This window comes from Trachymyrmex cornetzi, unplaced genomic scaffold (genome assembly GCF_001594075.2).
Source record: "Trachymyrmex cornetzi isolate Tcor2-1 unplaced genomic scaffold, Tcor1.1 scaffold325, whole genome shotgun sequence".
NCBI classification, from domain to species: Eukaryota; Metazoa; Arthropoda; class Insecta; order Hymenoptera; family Formicidae; genus Trachymyrmex; species Trachymyrmex cornetzi.
In genome coordinates, this window is record NW_017297951.1 from 1,033,246 (window position 1) to 1,053,956 (window position 20,711).

The 20,711-nt window shown below is 33.1% G+C and overlaps 2 protein-coding genes across 3 annotated transcripts; one reads left to right on the forward strand and one right to left on the reverse strand.

Annotated features, from left to right (window-relative positions):
• Positions 1 to 3,960: 3,960 nt before the first annotated feature.
• LOC108762919 (uncharacterized) lies at positions 3,961 to 6,695 on the forward strand. Of its 2 annotated transcripts, none has more exons than XM_018510181.1 (6): positions 3,961 to 4,183; positions 4,256 to 4,348; positions 4,415 to 4,748; positions 4,969 to 5,156; positions 5,271 to 6,268; positions 6,362 to 6,695. In XM_018510181.1, the coding sequence occupies exons 1-6, from the start codon at positions 4,110 to 4,112 to the stop codon at positions 6,640 to 6,642; spliced, it is 1,968 nt and encodes a 655-aa protein (XP_018365683.1). In that variant the 5' UTR covers positions 3,961 to 4,109; the 3' UTR covers positions 6,643 to 6,695. The 2 variants fall into 2 exon arrangements, with proteins under 2 accessions (XP_018365683.1, XP_018365684.1); XM_018510182.1 differs by having other exon boundaries at positions 4,119 to 4,183; positions 4,261 to 4,348.
• A 321-nt stretch (positions 6,696 to 7,016) lies between these two features.
• Positions 7,017 to 12,763, reverse strand: LOC108762920 (transmembrane protein 135). Its single transcript, XM_018510183.1, has 9 exons — positions 12,028 to 12,763; positions 9,081 to 9,211; positions 8,784 to 8,910; positions 8,570 to 8,724; positions 8,239 to 8,491; positions 7,987 to 8,154; positions 7,741 to 7,881; positions 7,490 to 7,656; positions 7,017 to 7,401 (listed from the first exon to the last, which is right to left on the reverse strand). The coding sequence occupies exons 1-9, from the start codon at positions 12,172 to 12,174 to the stop codon at positions 7,287 to 7,289; spliced, it is 1,404 nt and encodes a 467-aa protein (XP_018365685.1). The 5' UTR covers positions 12,175 to 12,763; the 3' UTR covers positions 7,017 to 7,286.
• Positions 12,764 to 20,711: the final 7,948 nt, after the last annotated feature.

A 20,711-nucleotide genomic window follows, 5' to 3' on the forward strand; every position in this document is an offset into this window, starting at 1 on the left:
CGAGCCAAAAGTAAGTGAATTTTTAATTTTTTTTCGATTTTCTCATAAAATCCAGTGCAGCTGAGGTCCTGTTGATGCGTACTATAATTTAAGTAATAATACTTTTGCAATCCGTACATCCAATACAGAGATTTTTCACCGAACAGAAATGTGGTAAAACAGGGAGCTTTAGCATCGCCTTAAGGACGTTCTCCGAAAAAATCCATTTTCTTTAAATTTTTCTAAAACTTACAGAATAAGCTTGTTTAGTGTCTTGAACATATGTGCTTTAAAACTCAATACCCAGAGCGGGATTAAAAATCGAGATATTCCACTTCAAAGTTGAAGCGTTTAAAATATATATACATATTAGGTGTTAAACTTAATTCCTGCCGTTTTTCGTCTTCAAAATTGATTTGTTTCGAAGGCAAATACTTTAATCAAAGTATTATTAATAAAGTATTATTAATTAGTAATTAAGTAGAAAATGGAGGAAATTATTTTGATTAAGGTATTCATCCATCTTCCCTTCGAAACAAATCAATTTTGAAGACGAAAAACGGCAGGAATTAAGTTTAACACCTAATATATATACGTGCATATATATATATACATATATACATATATATAATATAACACATATACATAGGATACCTATCTAAAGCTTATTCAAAAGTGGTCTTTTTATTTACTGTAAAAAAGTTTTTCTTAACAATTTTTTGAAACAATGAAACATAAAACTTGATATTATACAAGGAATAATATGAAATTTGTCTGAATATGGCTTCCAGTATTCGTTTTTAAGAAATCATTGAGCAGAGTAAGTAGCAAAGTAAGTAAAGTCACTATTTTTTCGATTGGCGACAATAGCGATCCGAAGGCTAGAGGCATTTTATATTGTATAAAAAAACTTGTATAAAAACATTAACACTTATGAAATATCTTATATTATATAAAAGTGAAATAAATTTTTATAAAAATTTTCATAATGGTACAGTATAACCAGTAGGGACACTTCGTGTCGGTACCTTTGATCTCCGTGTCGCCAGTCACGTGAACATCCGGCATGTTAACATTTACATTACTGTCATATACATACATTACATGTACATACTGTCATTACACATCATTACTTTCGTTTTACATTTCATTGGATCCGGCTCAAAACAAAGCCATATCTACCCGTATTTTTTCGCGTGACTCTACTGGTTATACTGTGATAATGGTGAGCACTAATGTGCTCATTAGATTGAGCACAACTGCAGTCGGAGAATGTTCTTAAGCAGGTATCACAACGAGTCCCGTGGCGCAGCGGGTAGTCATTATTGTGTGCCTCCCAACAAGCGACACAATGCGACACAGTGGGTGCATTCCGTTTCACGCATGATGTGCATAATGCATCATTTATTCTTTGTGTAACATTCGGTGAACAACAAGGACAAATGATGCATCATGCGTATCATGCGTGAAACGGAATGCACCAAGTAATCATGTCATCTTTGTTTAACATTGGCAAACAACAAGGATGTAATGACCCATTGTGTCACGTTGTGTGCATTCGTTTATGCAGCGGTTAGTGCAGTGAATATCATTTAATCTTTATTCAACATTCGGTGAACAACAAGGATAAAGTAATACTTCTGCGCTAACCGTTGCATAAACGAATGCACGCACCGTGTCATTTGTGTTGCTTGTTGGAAGGCACACTTTGTTTAGTAACCGCTGCATCGCCGCGCCGACGTTGGTTGGATTCTCTGCCGGCACTTTCTTTTTCCCCTTTTCTTATTTTTAATATTGCTGCTTTTATTTTCAGAATCGAGCGACTACAGAACTGAGGAGAAGCAAAAGGATAAATAAATATCCTCATATTCATAAGACGTCGAGTAGCTGATTATTCGGTTCACGGATTTACAATCCGCGGAGCCGGGTTCGATCCTCGCTTCACGTCTCATGTGTATGTCCTTTTTCGTGTACACACACAAGGTTTAATAACCTTAAACACCTTAAACAAATATATATATATATATATATATATATATACGCGGACGAAACCGCACCCAATGCGGACGAAACCGCAAGCGGAAAAAACCGCTAACAATGGGGCGCTTAGGTGGGATCGAACTCGGAGTGCCAAATTCCGAGTTGATCTATCTAGGCGTGACGCCAATCTGCGCCCCACAAATAGTACTACCAAATGTGGTAGTATAGTAAAAATTCAGAAACAAAAAAATTATCATAAATATAAATTTATAATAATTCCTTTTAGCATCTACTGAATTTTTGCATTAAAAACAAATAAGTTTATTTCTATTATTACTTTATCATATTATTATATAATATTGTGTTATTTAATATTGTGTTATTATATGATATTGTGTTATTTAAGCCATCTCTAAAATTTAACTTATTTTTACACGAGCATAAACATGTGTTGTAGGTTACCGTTTTTTGAATATATCAGATTTTATTTCGGGTTTCAAAAATTTAACTTATATATAATTACTTCTTAATTCTATTATGTAGTTACCTCTTAATTCTATATATACTTAGGGATGCCGCAAGATGAGACAAGATAAGATTTTAGGAAATATCGCCTTGTCTTGAAAAAATTTTGAAATGTACATTCTTGTCTTGATCTCGAGATTTTCGAGATCAAGAATCTCGAGTCTAAAATTTCGTCTTGTCTTTAAACTCTCCGCGCAAATCTTGTCTCGATCTCGTCGACACCGACTGTTGCTCGTACACAGTAATAAGTCCTTCTGACGAGATTTTTTATCACTTTACAATTTTCATTAGTACTAGCTAATAATTAAAAAGTGACTCACTGTGTCTGATACCGACTGGCCAACATATCAGGAACCGGTTTTTGATTTATGATAATAGGGAGTTTTTGCAATAACGTGAATTCAGATACGGTGAATGCTAAAGTCATGTTATCCTTTTCTTAATTAGTTGTTAAGAAGAAGATAACCTGACCTTAACGTTCACCGTATCTGGATAATCGGTATTGCAAAAACTCCCTAATGTTTGCGATACGGTACTTTGTAATTATAATGAGCGTCTGTTCTTATATTTTCGGGATAATTAATTATATTATTAAAGTTTTTTGATAAATTAGTTTCTAGATTCTTTAATTTGACATTTTTAATATTTCCCTTCTTTTTCATTTTCTTTTCATTCTTTTTATTTAATTCTGGCATTGAAATTCTCGATATAGAGGAGCTCACTATGACAGGATAATTTTGTGTGTTGGTGTGTGTTTACTCTGAGGAAGGCTCAAAAAATGAGTCGAAACATGTAAGCGCGTTTAGTGAATAAAGAAGTTTCACTCTTTATAAGTGTATTATTTGTGCGACGTCTTCTGCGCCCGACTCCTAGTGCCCTTACTCTTTCCAATTTTTTGATTTGTAAGGAGTCTTGATTAGTTTGATTTGGGAGGATCCCGTTTGCCTACAGTTCTGATTGTACACACCACTCATATCAACTGGTGCCTAGTAATTTTTCACTGTTTTGCCAATGAGATTATTTTATTTTTAAATTGGCCAATCAGCGATACATGTGTGCAATATGCGATGTGTGCAATCGGAGCCCTCCCCACAAAACGGTTGCAAAACTGTTGAATCTACTGAACGCAGCCCATGTTTCGCTTCCCGCGCTTTGTGTGCCAACTCGATCGAGGCTGCGTTCGGAAACATTACCCGGGTGCCCCCGTGTATCATCTTATCCTTGTTTAACATTGGATGAATAATAAGGATAAAATGATACACAGGGACACTCGGGTGATGTTTCCCAACGCAGCCCGAGAGACTCCACCTAACAAAAGAGCAGGGTGCAAAAGTCTCCCGATTGGGAACACCCGACACGTTTCTGAATGGGCCACCTAGGTAACGCTGACATATTCTCAATTGGTTTCTGAACGGCAATCGGGAACTTGAATGGTCCCCCGAGTGTAGTATCTGAACGCAGCCTAGAACACAGCAAAAAAACAGCATCGTGTATCGCCGGCTTTATATTGCGATTGGAGTGATTGGACTGGTTGGACCTTACTCAACCTTACTAAGCCTTACTTGAGGCTTGAGGTAAACACGTCTAAAAGCACGTGGTGGGACAACTGTCACATAAATATCGGTATGTACCCTACATCGGTGAACATAGCGTTGTCCGGGAAATACGACGGTGTAAAGCAGGTACCATGGTTATCTCCGTAAGTATCGATTGATAAACAAAATTTTAACATAAGAGATGAATGAATGCCGACAATCCATCTGTTAATCAGGGCAGAATGGCACGATGTATACAGGCAGATTTATTCCAACGACCCGATTGAGCAAACAAAGGCCTACGAGGCGCTCTTAGCATGGAAAGCCAGGTGATGCAATGTTTTATTACTCAACTGGATATCGAGATGGATTTTAGAGATTACTGTTATTCTCAGGATGCCGAAACTACCAGTGGGCGTGGATTGTACTCTGTCAATTTTGCAAGTGTGCCTCCGCGATCGCGAATGGACATCCAAGATTGACAGTGGCGAGCTACCGATGTATTGCGAGAATGACCTGAGCTTGATGTACTCGACCACTATAATGAGATTCTTGAACTACTTTTCCAATATAGGGCATACAAAGCAAACATCCATGTTTAAGATTGCTAGTCAACTGAAAATTCCAGAGTGGATAGTCGAGTTGAGGCATGAGACTGCCCATGGATTCAAATTGCCATCTATTGGAGTATTGAGGATAGCAATTAATATACTGCTGCATTGGTTACATGTATGTTTGTTTCTGCCACAACTATAAAATCCATTCTATAATTGCGGATGCAAGTGATTATAGTTGTAAGAATTTATCAGTTACAATCGAATATGAAAATATTTGACTGCCGATTGATCAATTCTTACAACTACAATCACTTATAACTAGACTTACGCAGTAATAGAATGGATTTAATAAGTATTCAGTGTTACAAAACCTTTTGAAATATTTTGTAAAGGATGAGTATTGGGCGCCCGAAGCACGTGCAATGGAAAAATGTTACTTGAAAGAAGGAGAGGAAGTCTTAGAGGAAGAAGAATCCGAAATAGAGAATTTTACAAATATGATTGAAATTTGGACAGCTGTTAGTTTATATGTCAATGCTGATTATAAATTAGTGTCTGATTTACCAGAGACACAATTACGGTATATTTTTATTGCAAATCGAATGAATTGTCAGCATTTTTTATTTAATCAATAAGTCCTTAATATGGAATAAGATGTATGGTTAAATTAATTTATTAATATTACTTTTTACAGGGAAATATTGCAAGATTTATGCACATACATGTTGTCCGAGTATAAAAGTAAAACTTCGGATAATGACGAGAACGAATATATATCCGTTTACAAGAGAACTGTAAAAATTGATAAAGAATACAATTTGCAAACTGCAAAAACTCTACTTTTAGCTAAGATATCTGTAGATTTAAACGAATCCTCAAGTACAATGTGTGAGAAGAGCAATACAATTTGCAACGCATTATGTAAAAATAAAGTTTTTCTACCCAATGTAGATATCATGAGAATTTTTCGACAACAAGAAAAAAAGAATATCAATTTGAAAAGAAGAATTTTGCCGCTCAAACTGCTTCGATTCTGGAAATATGTTATTTTCTTGTTACATGAAAAAGAAATGTTAGAGACGCTACTCTTTAAGCTGTTTAATATCGTAAATCAAGAACATGAAGATAAAGAAAGAAGAAATCTTGCTGCTTTGTGGATAAGTTCCATCTTTTATAGTTTTGTTCAATTAGACATCGTCCAAAATATTTCTCACACCATGGAGTATGAATTACAGAAAGCGAACAGAAAATTAGACACAAAAACTTTAAGTCAACATCTCAAAGAACGCGTACACTCTGAATATCCATACTTACGGAACGTTCTATGGTTAGACATATCAAGTATCATACCACACTTTCTTCTTGATACAAATTTTTTATCAAAACTTTTACTAAATATAAATGAATTCTCTGAAAGACTGGTAGAGCCAATTTTAAAGTTGCTTACATCAAGAATAGATGCACAAACACAAAAACATTTGTTAAATTTACTTCAAATTTACACATGTCAAAAGTATGACAATGAGGATAGCAACAATGATGTTGATAAAATATTTACTGTCGAAGACCTCAATCCAAGTCCAATAGAAAATGAAGTGCATACACACAAAATAAATTGTGCAAATAGAGAGAAACCTACTTGCTTGTTGGCAGATCAAATAATCCGTAATCCACATTGGAAATCAGCATATGGTACGTATTTACAAATGTTTTTCAAGATGTATATAATATTTTGAATGATCAATAATATCACATTTATAGTATTGTTTTTGATCTGGTTTTTAGACAATTATCAATGGAACGGATGTTCCATTGGATTACTACCGTGGCAGGTAGATTCATTGAAGAGTTTGGAACCACTCGAACTGAATCCATCGAAACACTCTGTTTCATTCCTAGATTCTCAAATAGTCGCTGGTATTATAAATCGTAAGAATTTAAAAATGCAAAGTTGTATTAAATGGGACGACATACTGCGAAAAAAAAGGAGAATAGAGAAGAAACGTAACAAACGTGCCGTAGATGTAATGAACAGAGCATTAGAGATTGTTAAAAACCAGAAATAATGTTATATAATAATATAGTATAAATCGGACATAATAAAACACGCATTAATATCACATTGCTCCAATAAATAAGTTATATTTATAATAAAATATACAATAAAGCTGTCCGTATGGAACGTATTTATATTATATCAGCATTAAATATAAAGTTTGTATTAAACATAGAAAAAATAATCTATAATGTATACACCGCAGGGAAAAAAGTATGGAAGTATCTCGCTATTCAATTAAATATACTTGCAGATATATTCTAGTTGCAAATTAATAATCATATCCATTTAAATAATATTTGTCTATTTCCCTGACATATATGTGTATAATTATCACACCATAACAATAAAAAAAATATATTAAGTTACATAAATTATATCTATGTATAAAAGTATTAAGTTCGTTTAGTATCACAACATATTCAAGCAACATCGCTTCGAATTAGGTTGAAGAAACAAAGTAGAAACGTTAACGTTCAGATCACTACGCTAAAATACATTTTGTTGTTTCACTTGTTTATCGCAAAGAATTTAATTTATACAATTTAAAACGTATATGTGATGTACACTTCTTTGGTTCTAGAGAATTACGCTTCCGAGGAAAGATACTAACTAAGGTACGTATTGTCACGCTTGATACTTATACTCGATATTTTAGAACGAAAAGGTAAGTTGATCTGTAGTTTTCGTTTTTCTGAGCACTTCTTGCAAATTTTTGTGTGTTTCTAAACCAAACACCTTCATAGGTAACCGGGACATCACTGCTATTCTGAAATCAATATACGTACAAAGAATAATAGAATGAATCTGGGATAAGGTATAATAATCTTTTATTTTGCGCCTCGCATAATATTTACCTTCCACCGGACACAGTGTAAAGGAATCTCCAATAGGACGATCTCAAGTTTTGTGGTTCCACTATAGCTGCATGGAAGAGAACTGCCGTGCTAAAGCAATACAATAAACTTGCAAACCATTTTATTTCAGGTACTTTCTCCTTTTCCACTGCATCGTTCCACAGCAACTGAAACAAAGTCAGCGATGTTACATTATAATTTGCTACATTAGTATATAACACGAATATATTAATAGAAATACATAATAATACCTGTAGTGTCTTCCACATGATATATAAAGCTATAGTAGTATTGGGGTATGCCATAAATGTTACGCTTGCGATAAGTCCAGCAGGAATAGCATAAATGTGCGAATCTTTGTGGAAGGTTCTTCTTAACGTGCATGATACTAGCTATATATAAAGAGAAAAAAAAAGGTTAGTGGAAACAATTTCTTGCGAAAGATATTATTCGATATTCTATAATTTGCGTCAAATATGCAGAGTAAGATGATATACTTTATAAAGGCCGACAAATCCTCCAAGAAATATAGCTAGATTTAAATTGTCTCTTTGAAAGATGGTGGTTTTTAGTAATTTTGGTTTCTGAAGTAATCTTTTGAATTGCAAGATCAGTTTAAGCGCTATTTGTCCGCAAACACCATAACTGAAGATCCTTGCACTATCCTTTAAATAGAAAAGGAAGATAGTTATATTGCGAAAAATAAAATATTTTTCTAGAATCTTTATATATTGCTGTTACATATATACCGCTAAAATATAATGTGCGCAGCTATAAGGATGCGGACATGAAGCATCCTTACTTTGCGCCTTTAAGCTATTAATGATATATTTATATGCCTCAAAGGACTTCCATAGAATACTGAATTTATGTCTTGCAGAGCTCCTATGTATACTTCTGTCATCCTTTGCGCTGTCAGTCGCAATGTTTCTCGAAGATGTTTCGGGATGCGAGTCTTTCTTTCTAAGATATTCAGTCTCTTCATATCGCCCAATAATCATCCTGTTTTTTTGAAAATCACATGCATATGATACACAGATATATACAATATATGCATCAGGTATACACATTCAGATATACCTAAATATTTTATATACTTGATCCTGTTTGTTCGTCTTTGAACGAAAGAAATACAGTAATACAGCTACGCTTACGGCAAATATATAGACTTCTCCTCTCGAAATAGGTGAGTAGTATCCTCTCCACAAACCCATCTTGAACAAAGTTTCCGTTGCCTAAAAGGAAACGATAATGATAACATATTATTAATGTGATTATTGCGATCTCTACTTACAACATTTGACACGTAGAGACACAATAATGTACGCCTAGAGGCTCTTTCTATCACAATGGCAGACAGGCTAGATAAAAAGGACGGAAGAAAAGATACAGTCGGTATATAAAAACGTCCAAGTGCTAGCCTGAAACACAATTATAATTATTAATTGTGTCTTCTAGTACTTCATATATTTAAACTTATTAATATTTTGATAAATATATGTTTTAAAAAAGGTGATAAGTGAAATTTTTTAATTAAATTTCCCCAGAAATTCTGACTTCATTAAATAGTCTCACATTTATTATTCCTTACCTTAATAAACAAATCCACATCGAATAGGAGAAAGCACTCCATGAAAGAAATGCTGTGGATTGGAGGATACCCAACATAGTTTTCTTGACATCTTCTTTCGTTGGTCGTTTTCTTCTCATTAAAAATGCAATCTAAAATGACAAGAAAATCAGTTACAATAAAATTTTTAAACTAAAATTTATATCATCATTCATATTATATGTATATCATAAATATTTATATTATCATAAATCGTATGCGTTGCAATAGAAAATTGTGGAGTTATATCGAAATTAACTTCTTCCATTGTTGATTATGGTTAATTCAGAGAGAGACATAAACATTTGCTAAAATCGAGTTTATAAATATTATTTCATTTTTTTTCGCTTCATTTCCTTCTTATCTATTTCAACAACTAAAGATTTACGAAGTAATACACAGTTAACTAGCGATAATGAATCATTCATTTACACCGTAGTCTGCATGTGCTAATGAGTCTTATTGGGAACGCTTAATTATATATAACAAAATTAAATACAAAATGAATTACAAAAACTAAATATAATGGAAATATTTGTCAGTCAATAACGCGATGGAACGAAAGCTAAGAATATCGTGTTTAAATATTCCGACGCTTTTTTTATCAGACTTTACATAAGTTTTCACAAAATTTATAATTTATGTCATCAAATCGAAAATATCAGATTCGCAAAATACACAAAAACATGTGACGTCTCAATCATACAGTTTAAGTTTTAGCGTTTTTCTTTATTAGAATTAAAATATTAGAATTTTATTCATAGTCAGACATTTTTATGCAGGTTGATTTATTTCAAGGTTGTTTCGACTAATTTTTTTTCGAATTTCTTCATAAAGCGTGTAGAATAAAAACAAATTAATAAAAAATATGACGAAAGGTATAAGGAGAAGCGAGTGTGATTGCATCGATTATTCTCAAGGTCTTTACATAGATTCTCAATTTCTTAAATCACGAAATTCATGATTTGGATAGGGAATCTGACATCTTTATACTTCAATAAAAGAACGAGGCGATTTTGCCGTACTGACTCCATAATTGCATTTAGAGTAACTTCGATCAAACTGCAATTAATAAATTAATCATCTTATTCTCATATCTTGACGTGTCAACAAACGATTAATAATTTTATTTATATGTTCATGAAATATTACGGGTATTTTTTCAACAAGATGATGTCAAGTGCGGTCGAAGTCACTCTTAACATCAAATGGTATTTTCCAGCAGATACAGTGTAACACAGTGAGCTCATTTCATCTTTGTTTAGGGAGGTACAATCGATATTTCAAAATAATAATTATGAAAAAATTACGGATTATTCTAGATTGTATGTAAAAATAATACAAAAATTTTTAGTGGCGATTTATCTGGATTAAAAGTTATTACAATAAATAGTATTTTTTTATCTTTTTGGTGTAATAAAAATATATAGGAATGTATTATAAAATGACAAAAATCTCAATTTTTTCAAAGTTCTCGAAGTATTCAAAATGATTTACGTAAAGTTGTAATCCCGAAATTAGTTATCTTGTAAATAAACAAAATATTTGTTCTAAATCTTTGCAACTAATCGGTAAATCGCAATGAAACTTTGCTTAAGTCATTTTATTGAACTAAATACTTAAAACTTATACAAAAATATTTAAATTTTTGTTATTTTTCACATTTTAGTTTACATAACAATAAAAATAGTGTCAAAGAAAATAAATAAAAAATATGTTGTTCAATAAAAATGGAACGTTATAATTACAACTTTTATATATATACAATTTATTTAACGTGTAAATATTAATGTGTACTATATACATACTTCTTTAATAATAAGGATGTAATGGTTCACTGTGTTAATTTAAAATCGGAGTATAAACTTTTGCATAACGCACAAAGCATATCATGTCGAAAGAAAGGACTTTGATTGGTTCATTTTCATAGGTTGCCAGTTGAGATTTCCGGTTTTATTTTAACTAATCACGATGCAGCTAGCCATGGCATCGCGATTGGCTAAAATATAATCGGCAACCTGTGATTAATCTTTTTATTATCTTTTTTGTTTTGCAATATTGGTTTTTTTATATCTATTGATGAATTCGATTGATCGATCACTCACATTACACTGAATTAATAGACATTGAAGACTGCTTCATATAAAGCATAATCTAAATGCATGATAATATAATCAATTTTGTGATAATACAATCACTTTAACAATAAAATAATTAATAATTGAAGCATATATATATATATATATATATATTCTGTTTGATAATATGATAATACCATAATTAAGTATTTATAAGCCTTCTACAAAAATATTTGTATGTTTTTGCATTTAACTTTGCTAATTTGGTGCAAATAATCGAATTCGCTATATGCGTCTTTTTATATATTATCTTTTATCTGTGCCTATCAACGTAGATAACTTTAATCTCGGTTTAATTTACTTTTCATCCTTTTTTAATTCTTAAAACTAGGAAAAGATGACGAGTTAATGAAACCAAGATTAAAATGAAATTACACCAGTATAGAAACAGGTAATTTTCGGCTCGATGTATCGCGAATTTGGAGTCCATCAGATTTCGGGACGAGTGCACTGACGAGTGCATATTGCATGAAAGGCACGGTGCATTCGTACTAATTCGCACTCAGTTGCAGTGCACCCGCACCTGGCCAGGCACGTAAATAGGTACCAAACGAACCCACCGGGTCATTCTGCGCATCGAGTGCAAACGCACTGGTCGACAACGTCAATGCACTTGTCCCGAAATGTTTCAGAAAGGGCGGACACGCGCGTGTCTCGGGAAGAGATCGACGATGAATCACAAGGAATACGACCCCTGATTCGTACCCTCATCTCGAATGATCCTGGCGAGTCTAGACATCCCGACGAAAGAGAGAAATGAAACGAAAAAAGAGAAATGCATTGACACGTACGATGTAAACGGTCGTGTATATCCTGAGGGACTCCTGCAGACAGTGCAGACCGAGACCGGTGGTCGCGCTGACGCAGGACTCCGTCCATGGATGAACGTAATCTCGGCAAGGCACCTCGAACGAAAACTTGCTGAGTTGCGCGGGCATTTTCACTGCGATTGACAGCGACCACGGATGATGGCAACAACGGCGACGTTAGCGTAACACACCGCGTGATGTCACAATTATCGGCGGCACCGCGACTAGATACGGCGCATTTGAAAAAAAGAGAGAAAGAGAGAGGACCCCCCTCTCTCTCTCCGCGGCCGTGAGAAAGTCGAACGAAAGTCAATAAAACTGCATCTTATTGACACGCAGGTCAGTCCAGGCCAGTCGTCCTAAGTCGTCCGGATCCGATACAGATCACAGACTAACCGACTAACGCTGCCGCGCTGACGTCCGTCCGGCCCGTCGCTGACGTGATTGAGAAGGAGAAAGGGAGAGGGAGGAAAGAGAGAGAGAGAGAGAGAGACAAAGAGAGAGTGCACCAAGATTCTCGTTGACGAAACAACAGTCAACACACAACCGGCGGGGCGGCTCAGCGAGAATGAGGACACGCGAGAATCTCGCGACGCGGCGAGATCGATCGCGAACGAGCGATCACCCACTTCCGTGTCGACTCGCCGAGCGATCGTCGACGACTGACCAGTGCCGACCAGTGACCACTGACGGACGATAATACTCGTAACAGCGCGAACGTTGCAATTGCAAACGCATGGCCTGGCTTGGCCCGCATGGCGCAGAATCGCAGATGCCACGGATACGCTCGGTCATCGAGCTGTGCTCTGTACAGGTCTGTAGTGTCTGTACTCGGCCAGCTCGACTCATGCTCGCGTGTATGCGTTTACACTTTACGCACGAATCGAATCGAGTGTCGAGTCAGTCGAGTCCCACCGTCCTCTTCCCAGCAATCCCAGCTATGTTTTTCTCTCCTCACTCCTTTTCGTTTCAATCACTTTCTCTTTTTCTCACTGATTCTCACTTTCGGGTTTGTCCAAGGCTGCGTTCGTTTTGGCGTTCACAACGCCTGTAAGCGTCAGTTGCCTTTAATATTTCACGAAGGATGAAATGACGTTTAAAGCGCTATGAACGTCAAAGTAGCCTATCTAATACTCATTTCCACCAATATAGATTAACTTTAATCTCGGTTCAACTTACTCGTCATCTTTTTCTAATTTTTAAAACTAGAAACAGATGAAGTAATAAGTTGAATCGAGATTAAAGTTAATCTACATTAGCGGCATAATTTTTATAATTAAAACAAGATAAAAAGTAAATTAAACAAAGATGAAAGTTATCGACATTGGATATAATTCTAAGAACTAGGAAAAGATAAACAGCGAAATTCTTAAAATTATAGAAAAAAATAAAGAGTAAATGAAATCGAAATTAAAGTTAATTTCACATTGATGAAATCGAACCTAATGCCCGTTTCTATCAATGTACATTAAATTTAATTTCGGTTTAATTTACTGTTCTTCATTTTCTAATTTTTAAAACTAGAAAAAGATAAAAAGTAAATCAAATTAATCAAAAGCAAAGTTAATTTGCATTGGTAGAAAGATGAATATTAAAATAGAAAAAAATGAAGAATAAGTTGAACCGAGATTTAAGTTCATCTACATTAGTGGAAGTAGGCGTAAGTGCAATGTAGCTAACTAGGTCACTAAGTGCAGTGCAACTAATAAAAGTCTTCAAGTCTGAAGTTATATAGGCACTCAATTCGGGTCGGAACGATTTAACAATCATTCAGTTTAACAATTTGATAATTTAAAGATTTGATGAACTACGTACAGAAAATTGTGACAGATTCTCTTGTTAATTTAGTTATGTTTTTTGTTTACTAATTTACTGCATTATAAATTGATTTCATGCGTTCCCGCATAAAAATATACTACTAGTGTATAAGTAAATTCGACAAGTGGTGTCACTAATAATGTAATAGTGGTGTTTCACAATAAAATTTCAGTGAAATTTTAATGAAATTTTTTATCGAATTTATTTTTTGCACTAGTGACACTAGTAGTATATTTTTATGCGAGTTATGAAGAATTGCATGAAGAATCGCGTTATGTAAATGCCTGCCTGATAATATATATATATATAACTAATTATCTTGGACAACGTACATGTATGTAAATAATTAATATATTAAATACGAGAGCTCTAGTAAGGTAATATATATGCTGCAGGATTTTATCATGTGCAAGATTATACATAAAAACTGTTTTTTTTTTAAATCATTGCGTAAAGAAACTTTTAAACGCTCGATGAGTATACTTTATATGCAGGGATGGGAAAGTTACTTTTAAAGTTACTTTAAAGTTACTTTTTATTTAGAAATTAAGAGAGTGCAATTATAAATAATAATATGAAGTTGAAGCAAATGATAAAATATGATATATGAAATAAAACATCTTAATTTATTGTAATGAATTTCTAAATAAAAAGGAACTTAAAGGTAACTTTAAGAGTAACTTTCCCATCTCTGTTTATATGTATACTTCACGGTTCCTCTATTTATTTGCGTTCCACAGAAATTGTCCTTTATCTGTTGCTCCAGCTCTTTATCGATACACGAAAACGATTAAGAACAATCGAAGGCGGACGTAGGGTACTTTGTTCGAGCAAAAGGTTAAAGCTACATTCACGAATAGAAAAACAAGTGCGTTTAATCAAGTCATGTTGTTTTCTACTTTTTTATCAAAGTATGACGTATGTATATAATGTATGAACTTACAGTCAGTATAATTTTAAGCACATACCTGATATTTTAAAATTCGCGAATCAAAAGATCACAACAAGAACGTTCTTTAAAAAAATCAATTAAAAACAGTTTTGCCATTTTTTGTTCTAAATAGTAAGGTAAATGTACTAGTTATTGGATAGTAGACATTATTCAATTATTAGACGAAATAACAAAAATATTAAATATTAAGCTTTTAATGATACGTATGACTTTAAGTAAATTCGTTGTTTGTAAAAATTTTATAACGAATTTATTTGGAGTCGTTCGACAATTGAATTATGTCCTCCAACTGATACATTTGTCTTAGCTTACTTATTACTTTTTGAAATGTAAAGTCCACTTTACAGGTACATTTATCTTAGTTTTTGAAGTATAAACATTTAAAATTGGCCAATTAGGAGATACGATAGTGTCACGAGTGTCAAGTGCTCGATTATTATATTTTATTATAAATTACGCGTAAACGGCTGTCTGTCCGTGAACCACTATATGCGATCACTAAGCCTGACAAAAATAAAAACGAAATCGAATGTAAAAGAGACAATAATTAGAATAGAAAAGCGTAATCAAAACTTCTGATAAGTGAAAATTGATACGATGAGATGTAAAACAGCAGTAAACATTTCTTTTACATTTTGTTTATTAATGCGACACACGCAAAAACTGTAATATGCATTCGATTATGCGTTCTGAGAATTACACACGTTTACAAGTCATTTATGGAGTGGACTTTAACGACTGACGAAGCACATTTCGACGTAATTGACGAGTGAGGTAGATATGACCGACAAATGCAACAAGTGTTTTGCGGAAAGTATTTATTTAAGCGATAAATTATCGTAACCGTAAATAAGCATCCGGTGCAAGCCAGATTATCTGTTATATTTGCTTTTATTTTCGTATATATATGATTATATATGTATAATAAGAAAACAAGCGTTTATTCTCGGTTATTCCTCTGAACGGCCTGAACGTACGCGTAAGACAATAGAAACCCTTCAGTCTGTGGCAACTAGATAACACCGATAAGTATTCGTAATCGATTCTTATTATAAGACTGTTTTAAGTATAGTTTGAAGCTATCATAAATCAATTATAAAGTCGCATGTGAGTGAGTCTACCTTGACTGATCGCGAAATCAATTATAATAGAATAAGAATATTGCTGAAGAAGACTCCAAAGAGAGTCGAAACGTTCAAGAGTTCTCAAGATTTTTAAATAAAGAAGACATTTGTACATCAAATGAAGTAACAATCAATTTTACTTGTTAAAAAATTTTTGCGCACCTCCTTCCGCGCTGACTCCTAGTAGTCTAGATTATCTTTGTTTTTGTTATTTTAATAGGCATTCTACAACAAGTCATTCTCTAAGCTTAAATCTTAAGTCGTAAGAAATTGACCAATTACAGTCGAACGTGAGAAAAATAATAGACAAGAGGTCTGTTTTCTGAATCAGTGTATACTTTTAGAACTTAAAGTGAAATAGAAATATGTTTGATATTTAAATATAAAGATTATGCGTTTCGCGGGTTTTTTCCATGTCCAGATCCATTCTTGGTATGCCAACGTTTCGTGAACCTTGCAGTCCATTTCATCAGGGCGAGGAGCAACCTGATACTACGTTTAATATTTATTTAAAGCGACAAAGAGAGTTCTAGAACAGTCTAGTGCAGGAACAGAAAAAACAGACCATATAATTAATCAGTTTCTTCGGCTTAAGGCTCCTGAATAGTCGGCGGCGGCCATGTTGGAATCGTGACGTCAGAAGTGGGAAATTACACGTATACATTTAACAAATAAATGCTGTAAGTCATTTGTAAATAAAGACAATTTGAATAAATCTAAATGACGAGACTGCTTTAAAATACCCGTAAAAATGGGCAGAAACTGTACATGGACTTGTGCTTGTGTTTGTGTGACTACCGATTTCGTCATATTTCGCCAGACCGCCGACTGATTTTGAATCGCATGCTGACTACTCAGGAGTCTTAAGACTTATAGGCCTTCTACAAAAGCCATTAATCATAAGTTAGAAGTTAGAAACTAAAAATTGACGACTGTGATTGGTCAATTTTTAGCTTCTGACTTCTGATTTATAACTAATGGCTTATTGTAGAAGGCCCATTAATTGAAGCTTATATGTAAGCCCGGATGAATATATCGACCTAAGTCTTTTTTAGCTGTATTTATTGGTTCATCTGTTTTTTTTTCTTTTTTTTTTACCAATGTGAAGAAAAAAGATAAATTGTTCAAAAAATTGAATCAAAAAGAAAAAGCCTGATATAATGTTTGGAATTATGCATGAACGTAGCCAGAATTTTCTTTAGCGAGATGAGGAAATCAAATTAGAATAGAAACTTGTAAATCCGGGAAAGGAGGGGGATAGTCGAGTGATATGAATTATTTGACTTGTTTTGTTTTATATTATTATTTTTAATTAATTACTAGCAGGTAAAAATCACACACACATTTAATTTACTAATTTACTTAATTTTTCTCTTAAAATTGTAAATTGATTCTTTGAACTGAAAAAAATTGAAATTTATATCAGTCGGAGTTAATCATTGTTTTTTTATAATGGAATATAAATCATTTGCGTATTGAAAAGTACTAATTTGCGTATATTAAAATCATTCCGAAGCTTTATTATGATTGGCGTCAGTTGATAATCCACTACAGTTTTGACAATTTGTGAATGATTTTACCTTGGCTGAATGCCTAAATAAATATAGATTAAGTCTGTATTAAATTGCTGATGAGAACTCCAAAGAAAGTTGAACCGTTCAGTTTATCAAGAATTTAAAAGAAAGAAAACATCTGTATCAAATAAAGTAAATATTTTTTTGATACTTTAACAATTTGCGCACTCCTTCTTGCACTGACTCTCATTAGTCTTAAATGTTGTTTGTTATTGTTATTTTAAAGAAAGAGACTCAGTTAAACATATATATATTCTTTTTAAATTTATATAACACTAGCCATCCTTGGTTTCTCAGAAAATCTTTCTATTACCCTTTCTCTATCAATATAGATTAACTTTTAAATCTATATTGTTTAATTTATTCCTCATCCTTTTCTAATTCTTAGAACGAGAATAAGATAAAATATTGAACCAAGATTAAAGTTAATCTACATTGGTAGAAACGGGCCTATAACTTTTAGCTCCAATTCTTTTTTCTTTCCTAAAAATTTACTAATTTCTTGTGAATACTCATTAAGCATAGTAATACGTTCAAACAGTTTTAATTATTTTTGTTCTTCTTTACGGTTACGAAATCACAATACAGCGTTTATCGTTTCAAGACAGATTTTTTGAAGTCATAATCTCGAGATTAATATTTGCGAAATCGTCATTGAGTCACGTCGTTGCATGCTGAATTGCATCACATTTGCGATTATAAATTAGACAAACGAAGAAAGTCTATCGAGAACAGATCCTATAACAGAGTCTTTACTACTATTTTGTGCTGTTCTCTATCAATTTATTTTTATGTACACTGCAGTGCATTAATTCGCTGAGTTATACGTAGTAGCGGCCCAACTTATCGACGTTTATTTTTTACTCAAATACTATTAACTTCACAGAAAAATTGCAAGAGACAAAAATTATTTATTTTTTTCTCATAGAACTCTAAGAATTTTTTCAGAATTTTTTATAAACTTTTTAGTACTGCATTTTCTTGTTTTCTATAAGTCGGGCCGCTACTATGACTCAGCGAATTAATGTACTGCACTGTACATCTCATTATCTTTTGTTCCAATAAAGTTGTTATTATTGTTATGTTCGTGATTTTGTTGGCAATGTGCTATAATCGTATCGTTAATATTTTACTTATTGGGACCTTACCGATCAGTAAACAATTAGTTAACATCAAAATGATGATAAATAATTAAATAAGATATTGACTGATTGATTGAATCAATAATTGACTAAGAAGCAAAACAAGTCACGATAATATAAAAATGATATTCAAATAAAGTGTGACTCATTGAAAAATAATCTTTGTTATACTGCGTTCGGAGAACATCTGTTATCTGCACCATTATTGTGTTATTCTCAGTATTTTTATATCTTCAGTGTTCATTAAACGTAAAAAGATAACAAAATTAAGTCAAAACGTGGTTGATATTAAAAACAAAATTCAAATAAGAGGCAATAAACCACTACGCCAGTTGTCAGAGGCGAAAATAATATATTATAAAAAGAACACAAAAAAAAATATTTCGGTCTTAAATTATACCTATATAAATAGGCTATGTGGGGCAAACTAAAAGGAAGATTGGAACCCGAATTGCTGAACACAAAGTTAGCTCCACGAAAACTAGCAACGCATAAACAGTAGTAGCACAGCATCAAATTCAGTTAGATCATAGCTTTGACTGGGAAAATGTTCAAATACTCGACATAGAGCCTTCCTTGCATAAGAGACTCACATCTGAAATAATATATATAAAAAAACATATTAACGGAATTAACAAACAGACTGATACGGAGAAATTTCCTGAAATATATTTACCTCTTTTAAAGACTTCTTTTAATTCTTGACATTAAAATTTATAGCAGCGCCACTCAGATTGGTATAAATGGGTCGAATTTGTCAAAGTACTCGACATTATAATTGTAACTTTCAAAATCGAAACATCCAATTATCCAGTTCCTGTACTATTGGTTGAAATATTGTTAACACAGGTAAATAATTCTAAATTAAGGTTTTATATAAATAACTTCTTTGATTTGACTTTTGTTAATTTTAATGTAACAGAATTTGGAAATCTTGTGTGCAATTTATCATTTCGCCGATTATTACGTATCTTGAAGGATTCGATGTGGTTTTTCGAAGGCCTTCTGATATAGACGTGGAATATTAGTTACCGAAGAACTAATTTTGTACATAGATGAACTGTTAACAGCACGATCTAAACTAGTGTTGATTCGAAACACATTAGAATGAATTGTATAATATTTAATAGCGGCTTTATAATTTTTATTATTTAATTCTACTTGCGTGTGTATCTCGCCTTACTTGAACTGAAGATGGTCTAATTTAAGACCGAAATGTTTTTTTGTATTCTTTTTATAATATATTATTTTCGCCTCTGACAACCGGCGTAGTGGTTTGAATCTTTTGAGGTTGCCTCTTATTTGAATTTTGTTCGTAAAAAGATACAATAATAATGCAATAACACATTGATAGCATGCTCTCTGAACGCAGCCTAGTAATCAGTTTGGAAGCGTCATTTTGATGTTATCATGACTAGCTAGTTCTGCTTGAATTTCTCTCGCATAGACCATTCGCATGAATATAAAATGCTGCGATGCGACATGAGAATTTCTTCTGATATTTATCGGAAAACACATCGGAAAGAAAGACAAGAAGCCGAATCGAAACACAATTTGCTTTTCAGAGAAAAACCTCTAGCTCTATTTTACGCGAGTTTCATTGTATTTGTATATACTTTGCAAGATTTTTTGTTGAAGATGTATAAATAACTACCAAAAGAAAAAAAACGAACGAAAGACATGAGCTGATCTATATATTTAAGTATTTTTTATTTTTACGATTTCTCACAATTTATTTTTCCGTTTGCCTTAAACAGAAATAGGTTTCATACATTCCGTCAACAACTTGAATTTCAAGATTCTAAGATCCTAGTTATTTCGTAGTTATCTAGACTAAGAAACAGTTATGAAAGAAAAGAGCTGCTTAATGAGCGTAACGGAAACCGTTTGCGTGCTAACGCGTGCGAGAAACACGGTTGTGGATTAGACGATTCATGAACTGTGACGAGGAATGTACGATTTTTATTGCAAAAGATTTCAAATAAAATATAGAATTTAAATCAAATTTTGCAAGTAAATCTTTATTAGCTTCTCGATACATTTTGTATAATCGTAT